The 9,526-nt window shown below is 41.2% G+C and overlaps 1 protein-coding gene across 1 annotated transcript; it reads left to right on the forward strand.

Annotated features, from left to right (window-relative positions):
* Positions 1-7,348: 7,348 nt before the first annotated feature.
* Positions 7,349-8,722, forward strand: LOC125299345 (verrucotoxin subunit beta-like). Its single transcript, XM_048250590.1, has 2 exons — positions 7,349-7,445; positions 7,707-8,722. The coding sequence occupies exons 1-2, from the start codon at positions 7,349-7,351 to the stop codon at positions 8,720-8,722; spliced, it is 1,113 nt and encodes a 370-aa protein (XP_048106547.1).
* The last annotated feature ends 804 nt before the right edge of the window (positions 8,723-9,526 follow it).

Below are 9,526 nucleotides of genomic sequence, written 5' to 3' on the forward strand. Positions count from 1 at the left end.
CACTTCTTATTAGAGTTTATCCACCTCTCAAAAACGTTTATTCACTTTTAACATTCAAAACTGTATGATCAAATACTATCCTATATTCCCAATACTGCACAATAACCTCCAACATTATCAAACTGTTCGAATGCCTTTTTGAATGCCTTCCTCTCCTAAACAAGGGCAATTGGACATTTGATGGTCAATATTAGATTGGTGAGAACACAAAATATACTAGATCACCTGTAAGAATGTTTCAATTATTCTATCGTAGGTCTTGGTGGTTTTTTTTTAGATATTGTGAAATAAGTATACGTCTTTTCACTTTCTTAAGTGGGCTTTAGTTCTCATTAGCAGTTTTATGCCAAACCATGAAACATTAAGCTGCGTCCAAAAACGTCTTTAAAAATCTTCTGATATTGATCATGCATATGGCAAAGAAAGACATGAGATCGTTGGTCTTGGAATTTTGAAAACGCATCGCACTTGGACCTCAGATTACTTGCAGTACCCCGGCATTACCACAAGGAAATGGTCGGACGTCAAGTTTGAACCTGACGTGGAGATAAGCACGTTTAGATTGTTTTTATAAATCTGAGCGTTGGCATGGATTTGAGCGTACGCACGGTCTAAGATCAAATTTGTGCGTAAGAACGCTTTATAAATGAGGTCCCAGGTTCGCACAATTCAAAGCCTTTGAATCAGAGTCCGAAGCAGTCACGTGGGTGTGTGTCCCAAACGAAGCTTCAGATGTCACACTCACAAACCGAGGCCTCGTTTGTCATCAGTCACGTGATTTTTATGGAAACGACCCAAGCCTCGAACCGGGGCTTCATCTGGCACGCCCCTTTCTGCTCGACACAAGCTCCGAAGCCTCGCTTCATTGGGCACATCACTACTGAACTGACCACATTTCAGCCCTCACAATTTCGTTGCCGTTTAAAAAAAAAAAAAAAAAAACATAGTCCATTCCATACAGCTTCATTTCAATTTCAAAAGAAATACTGGACTGTTTTTTTTTTTTTTTTAAACGGCAATGGAATTGTGAATTTCCAGAGCACACTTGGCAATCGACTCCTACGGACTTTCCCCTAAAGATGGCAGCAAAGATGGCAACATTTCCGGAAAGGTACTGGCTTGATGAAATTCATTCTGGACTCTCTATCCGACCACATAAAGACCTCGGGATACTTCGGTTTGGCTTTAGGGACCCTCTACTCACTACCACGTAAGTGTAATGTTGTTTGGAACTGTAGAAGAGGTATAAAAGTAGCGTTTTGTAGCGGCGAAATAATATGCCCGCGTCACTTCCACGCTAACGAGTTTTGACTAAAAACGGTAACATCGAACTTTCTCAAAACACATCCGAATGACATGATTTGGATGTCAACGTATGTACTCTCAATCATCTGTAAATTGATCTAAAGTGCATTTTACTCCGGATAATTCCTTTAAGATGTAAGGAGTAAAAGTAAAAAGTTGCCTCTAAAATAAAGAGTAAAGTAAAGTAAAAATATCTGACAAATCTAGTTGAGTACAGTAACAAAGTACTTGTACTTCGTTACTTCCCATCTCTGGCACATACATGCATGTACACACACTCACATTCTGATTTCCAGTATTGGCATTACGTAGTTTGTCCACCAGATGGCGCAGCAAGACAGAGCTGTAAATGGCTCTGCTGCAAGGCACATACTGTATATTACTCCACTTCGAAAACCACAATGGATAGCTTACGGTTTCATAACATTGTGGCCTGTGTATTCATGGTAGGATGATTTTCAGGTGAAATGTGATTCCTATTTCTTCTTGAAGCTGAAATAAACCTGAGAATGTTTATCAGACATGGTTTTTACTGCAGGTAGGCTACTAATCTTTCACCAGCTTGATGTTATATCCATAGGTAAAATAATGTTAACATTTGCATAAGTTGAGTGACGGAGGCTAGTTTGATTGTTGGTGTAGTTGTGAAATATGAATATGTGAAAAAAGTTGTGTTATACCGAGCAAATTGCTAACAGCAGATAACAGCTCTTATAAAGGTCCAATCATATTCAAACTTGCTACACAACATTCTTTGGATGCACAACGAATTTCTTGAATTTCAGCTGCCACATGTATCTCATGAACCGTTTGACAGAAAACGTGACACCTGGCACACTCATACCTAGCCTCATTTGATTACATTTCCAATTCACCCTTCGTTAAGTCCCACCCATGGAATGTAGATGAGCCAATGGCAGTTCAGTAGCTCTGCAAAGGCCGACACACTTTGAGCACTTTCAGCTCACAGCTCCATAGAAATGCGCTGGAAGCCGGGATTTCCAGAAAAGGACGGACAAACAACGTGTATGGGATTAATGCAACACCGATACACAGAATAATGGGTTTCAATCTTGATTATGTTCTCTGTAAATATGTTATGTTAAACTCCCGGTTTCTGATTGCACACAAACCATAACAAAACAGGGCTCCACCACATCTGTGGGTTAAGCCACACAGTGAACTCAATGTAAGTAAGCTAGACAAGGCCCAGCTAAGACGGGCCATCAGCACAGGCCTGTTGCTCAGCTAATCACAGTCATCAGCCAACATCATGCAAGACTCTTGTGTACTGATAATGTTTCTGCTTTCACTCTGGAGTAGCCTAGAGCTAGCCTGATGAGCCAGACCCACATCAAGATGTCTGAGAACTCACCATTGGCATTGCTCAATCTGAGGGGAGGGATAAACGGTTGTCTTTCAAATTCCGTCTGCACGCAATAGGATAGCGCTACAACTCATGAGTCCCATGTATTTTCCCACCAGCGGAGCTAGTTGGCTAGTTGATCAAACTTTTGCCAACTTAAAAAAAAGCTTAACTCGCAGCCAAAGCCAATTCAAAGACGGGTGTTTGCCAGCAGCAACATCCATCTTCTTTGTTTTCAAGTAGCAGGGAATTCACATGGAACCGTCCCAACTCTGCCGTCATTATGTTAAGCCCGTCCACCGACTCGATACACATATATGTGATTGGCCTGACTAGAGTTTGGTTTTTCCAGCTCGCAAGCCAACGGAGAGTTGCTAGACTACCTTGGCTGCAAATTACATTTCTAGGCTAGTGGCCTAGAAATCTAGACGCACCCTAGTGGCAGCAAATGACATTTGCTTCCAGGGCTAGTCTAGCAACTCTCCGTTGGCTTGTGAGCTCGAAAAATCAAACTTCTATCAGGCCAATCAAATCGTGTATAGAGTCGTTAGGCGGGCTTAACATAATGATTGATGGCAGAGTTGCAATGGTTTGGCTTGAATTCCCTGCCACTTGAAAACTAAGAAGATGACTTCTGCTAACTCCACCACCTTACAGAATATTCTTAAACTGAAGTATGAATAAATATTATGACATTTTGTCTGCTCAGGTTAGACTGAAACAAAAACAATTTGAACTAGGGGACAAGCCCCAGAAGCTATTGGCCCGACAGCTGAGAGGTTTGCAGGCTAGCAGAGCTATACATAAAATCAAATCAAAATCTGGGGACATTATCACTGACCCCAGCAATATAAACAAGCGCTTCAGGGAATATTAGCAACAATTACATACATAAAGCTGGGGGGGGGGATGCCTCTGCGTGGCTGGAGAATTTGAATCTCCCTAAATTGAGTGACACAACGTGTGAGGCACTTAATGCTGAAATCACCACTCTAGATTCTAGATGCTATAAAGTCCTTTCCTAATGGCAAGAGTGCTGGACCAGATGGTTTTGGAATAGAGCTATATAAGAAATTCCCTGAACAGTTGACTCCTCTCTTGCTCAGGATGTTTAATCACTCATTTGAAACTCAGAAGTTTCCAAGCTTCTTATATGAAGCCAACATCTCACTAATTTCCAAAGAGGGGAGAGATGAGACTGAGCCCTCATCTTACCGTTCGATTGCATTGCTGATGATATGAAAATTTTCACAAAATTGATGGCAAACAAACATATTGCCTCCATTGTCCATGCTGACCAAACTGGTTTCATTTCTGGAAGGTTTTCCTTTTTTAATGTTAGAACTTCTGGGTACACAATTAACTGGCAAAAAAGTGAATTTTTGCCTCTTGGGGATAACCATAAAGCAGAATTTCTGCATAAACTCCCATTTAAAGTTACAGACAAGTTGAAGTATCTTGGAGTAACTCTACCAAAAGATCCTAAACTCATATTTAAACTGAATTTTCATGAAAAGGTGGAAAGATTAAAAGGAGATATTGGCAAGTGGCGCCCGCTCCCGTTCCGTTTCTATGGTGGGTCGTATAAATGCTATCAAGATGGTCTCACTGGCAAGATTCTTAAATCTCTTTCAAAATCATTTTTTAAACTACTAGACTCAATAGTCATGCCTTTTGTCTGGGGTTTTAAAGCTCATAGAATATCAAAAGCTCATTTACAAAAACCCAGAGAGAAGGGGGGATTTGGGTTACCATGCTTTCAGCATTACTATTGGGCAGCAAATCTTAGAGCTCTTGCCTATTGGCGTGAAGGCTACAGTCTGGAAATTTCAACAACCACCCCTGCGTGGGTGGCCATTAAAAAGAAGGATGTTAAAGGCAGCTCTACTTTTCTCAACACCTGGACTGTCTGTAAAGACTAAAGTAAATAACCGAATAGTTCTTAATTGTTTGAAAATATGGCAGCAAATTAAGAGGTGCTGCAAGTTGCCTAGCACATCTGTCTATGCTCCAGTGTGTCATAACCATGCATTTCCCCCCTCACTCTCAGATGCAACTTTTTGTAGTTGGAGGCTAAAAGGCATAGTAGTTTTGAAAGATCTGTACATTGACAAACATTTTGCCTCATTTACTCAGCTAAAAGACAAGTTTTCCTTTCCGTCAACACACTTCTTTAGATATCTTCAAGTTAGGAACTATGTCTGCCAAAACCTGCCTAACTTTGAATCCCTCCCTGAGGAAAGCAGAGTTTATAGTCTTTTGCTTGGCCCACCAGATTCAAAACACTTGATCTCAGATTTTGTCAAGATATTTTCTGAACAGGTGAACTATGCCACCCACTCTCTGAGGAAAGCTTGGGAAGAGGAACTGAGTCTCCAGATGAATGATGTTGTTTGGGAGGTAGAGTCTAGGTAGAATCCAATACTGTTCTATTAGTCATGCACAGACTTCATTATTCAAAAACTAAATTACATAGAATATACCCTACTGTTTCCCCTTTGTGTGATCGATGTAAGTCAGCTGATGGCTCCTTAACCCACCTCTTCTGGACATGTCCAAAATTGTATGACTTCTGGTGTGGAGTATTCCATTGGTTTTCTGAAATGTATGGTTGTGTGCTCAAGCCCGAGCCAGAGGTGGCACTGTTTGGCTACTCCCTGTCTCTATTGACTCACAGTCCCCTTGTACAGCACACCATTATGTATGGAATGTTAATTGCAAAGAGATTTTAAGGCTTTGGAAAATCTCAGAAGCAGTGCCACTCTTCAAGATGTGGCTAACAGATCTTGCCTCTGTATTACACATGGAGAAAATCTGATATGCCATGACGGACAGTCTAATCTACAAGAATCTACAAGATTTGGCAGCCATTCTTGGACCATCTTGCTCAATTTGATGGAGATCTTGAACAATTTTGAGACTCACAATACGCCATTCACCTCTTCTTTGATAAATTCTGTTTTGATTTAAAGTACCAGTGATGCAACATGCCATTATCTTGAGTAATTTGTTTGTACTTTGTTGTTTTGTTTTGTGTCTGTTTATTTGTTTTTTCTCCTCTTTCCTTTTCTTTCCATATAGACATGTGTCCTAAATTATGTTCCATTGTACTAAACTACTTGGAAAACACTTAATAAACATATTTAAAAAAAAAAAAACAACAAAAAAACAAAGAAGATGGATATTGCTGTTGGCCAACAGTGTGACACAAGTTAAGCTTGTTTTGAGATGGCAAAAGTTTGAACTAGCCAACTAGCTCCGCTGGTGGGAAAACTCATGGTGCATCGGTGTTCACTCGGCGTTGGAGGGTTTATAACACACTACCGCTTAACAGTAATTGGTTTCAGGTGGCCCTTAATATGACGGACCCTCCACTTGAACGCGCACACGGAGAGAGAGTTGTGACACTATGATGTCCTGCTCAGAGCCTTAGAGCATTGCATAGAGAGTTGTGACACTATGATGTCCTGCTCAGAGCCTTAGAGCATTGCATAGAGAGTTGTGACACTATGATGTCCTGCTCAGAGCCTTAGAGCATTGCATAGAGGCCTTAGAGCATTGCATAGAGAGCTCAGAGCCTTAGAGCATTGCATAGAGGTTGTGACACTATGATGTCCTGCTCAGAGCCTTAGAGCATTGCATAGAGTTGTGACACTATGATGTCCTAAGCTCATCTTTAGAGCATTGCATAGGAGAGTTGTGACACTATGATGTCCTGCTCAGAGAGCCTTAGGAGCATTGCATAGAGAGTTGTGACACTATGATGTCCTGCTCAGAGCCTTAGAGCATTGCATAGAGAGTTGTGACACTATGATGTCCTGCTCAGAGCCTTAGAGCATTGCATAGAGAGTTGTGACACTATGATGTCCTGCTCAGAGCCTTAGAGCATTGCATAAAGTTTAGCTGACACTATGATGTCCTGCTCAGAGCCTTAGAGCATTGCATAGAGTTGTGACACTATGATGTCCTGCTCAGAGCCTTAGAGCCTGCATAGGGAGTTGTGACACTATGATGTCTCAAGGCGCCCAAGAGGCATTGCATAGAGAGTTGTGAAGAGTTGTGACACTATGATGTCCTGCTCAGAGCCTTAGAGCATTGCATAGAGAGTTGTGACACTCTTAGATGTCACGGCCACATGGTAGGCTAGCTCCAGAGTAATAATGCCGCGAATATGGACACGGCCGTTTAGTTTCATTATTGATTATTATTATTATTATTAGGAGGCCCCTGGGATGAAGCATTAAGGTGCCAGTGGTCACATGGTTCAATAGCTACCCTGTGCTGTATGGTTAGCAGCAGGAGGGTCAAATGGTCACAGGTCACATGGTTCAATAGCTGCCCTGTGCTGTATGGTTATCCAGCAGGAGGGTGGGATGTATTTCAGGATGCTGGAGGGCGGGATCTAGTAACTCATTGGCTACTGATCAAGTGATTGCCATTTTTGGAGCTTTCACCATCTCCACTGGGAGCAGAGCATCAATCCTGCTACACTTGTAACCAGGAAGTATTTTGAAAACAGCTGGGGATTTGAGTGGCACCGAAATTCACCTTGTCATTCGATCTGGTTACAACCACTTGAGTCTGCACCGCCATATTGGAGCCGGGTTTCGGTGCCCAACCCTAGTTAAGAGTTGATCATCAGTTAAATTGTCTATTTTGTTTTCCAGCTGTTTCCCCATGGCCTCACTTGATGATACCATAGAGACAGCAGCCCTGGGAAGACCATTCCAGCTCGGGATGCTGTATGACTGCAGGAAGGACGCTCTTATTCCAGGTAGGACCTCATGGATGTGTTGACTATATTAGTTAACATGAACATACACTTTTTAAAAATTAATGCGACACATTCTCCAGAATATGCAGTATATAATTTACAATGCAAAATGCTCAATATTGAAATACTTAATGTCACACATTTAGGCCTACATTTAAACTGTAGTATTTAAAAGATCATTGAATATGAGTTACAGCATTGCATCATTTATTTGTCAACAACAGGTATAACAGCATTGCATCATGTATTTGTCAACAACAGGTACAACCTTATGGGATCAAGAGGAGGTGCAGAGGAACACAAGTGTGAAACAACAAAATAATACTGAATTTAAGGTCACAACATCAGATACAATTGAGGAGAAGTCAAATTCATTGAAGATCTCTGGCTCTCTGAAACTAAGTCTCTTAGGAGGACTGGTGGATGTGGGAGGATCAGCTAAATATTTCAAAGACACAAAGAAATCCAACAAACAAGCCCGTGTGACTCTTCAGTACAAAACAACCACAAAATTTGAAACATTAACAATGTCTCACCTGGGTCGTGGGCAGGTGTCTCATCCTATTGTGTTTAAAGATGACACTGCCACTCATGTCGTCACGGCCATCTTGTACGGAGCTGCTGACTTTGTGTTTGACAGAGAATCATCTTCAGAGGATAAGAAGGAACAAGTGGAGGGGGAGGTTAACATCACCTTCAATAAACTGAAATTCCTCACAGTAGATGCTGATGCCTCTTTAAACATGGATGATACAGAAAAGACAGCAGTTGAGAAATTTAGCTGCACATTTCATGGGGATTTTAAGTTAGGCACCAACCCAACATCCTTCAGTGATGCTGTGAGAGTTTACACAGATCTTCCAAACATGCTGGGAGAGAATGGAGAACATGCTGTTCCACTCAGGGTGTGGCTGTACCCTCTGTGCAAGTTGGATTCAAGAGCTGCAAGACTGGTAAGAGACATCAGCAATAACCTCATCAGATATTCATCAGACATCATAGAGAGTTTGACCAAGACAGAGATGAGATGCAGAGACATACTGAAAGACACAGCAGCAGCAGCATTTCCTGCCCTGGCAATGAAGGTTCAGAATTACATGCAGATGGGCCATCAGTACAAGCTTGACCTCATGCAGAAGCTCGGGTCAGTGCTTCCTTTAATCCGAGGGGGTGGGAAAGAGGAGAGTGCTCTATTAGACATTCTGAAGGCACATGAGAGTTCTCCATTCAACAGCAAAGACCTGGAACAGTGGCTCAAAAAAAAGGGGATACACTGAAATCTTATCTCAAGCAACTGGAGAAATTAGGTGCAAATATGGATGACAATTTTGAAGACCTCTTGTCTGATTTAAATGTGGAAAATGTTGTAAGCTTTTCATTTACCTCTGTAGATGGGACACTTCTGCAGAATCCTCTGATCAACAGGCTACACACACAGAGTGGCTCTCTGCTGATATTAAACAAATGATGAGGAGAGAATTGAAACTGTTTGGAGAACTGAAGAAGATGAGCACCAGTTTATTTTTTTTGTTTTATAAATTTTATATAAAAACATGGAAGACTTTAATATCGTCACGGATGCAAGGAGAGAACTGGACCCAAGGGCAAGGTATGACAAGGCACAAGAGACAGGTGGAAACCATAATTAAACTAACAAGGATCAGGTGAGGGGCAGAGACACAGGTACAGGGAACAGAGACACATGGCAAACAAACAAAGGAGCACAGGACACAGGAAGTAAACAAAGCAAACAGGAAGCCACAAGAGGAGCAGACATGAAGGAAAACACTAAACAGGGAAAACAAAACACCAGGACCCTTACAAATATTCCATTTACATACAGTTAAGAGCAAATTATTCATGGGTCATTCTATAATTCAGGGTACATTTCAAGTGTAGAGAGAAACCAAAAAAAAAAATGTAATGAGTTTTTAATCATTAAACTTTTTATAGTCATAGAACACACTTCAGAGTTAACATGACACGTATTTGCTGAGCTTAAACTTCTAAGACTTCAAGTATTTATTTGAAAATATTATGTACTGTACTATTGGTTAATTTAACAATCTTAGCAGTAAAAT

This window comes from Alosa alosa, chromosome 1 (genome assembly GCF_017589495.1).
Source record: "Alosa alosa isolate M-15738 ecotype Scorff River chromosome 1, AALO_Geno_1.1, whole genome shotgun sequence".
Taxonomy (NCBI): domain Eukaryota; kingdom Metazoa; phylum Chordata; class Actinopteri; order Clupeiformes; family Clupeidae; genus Alosa; species Alosa alosa.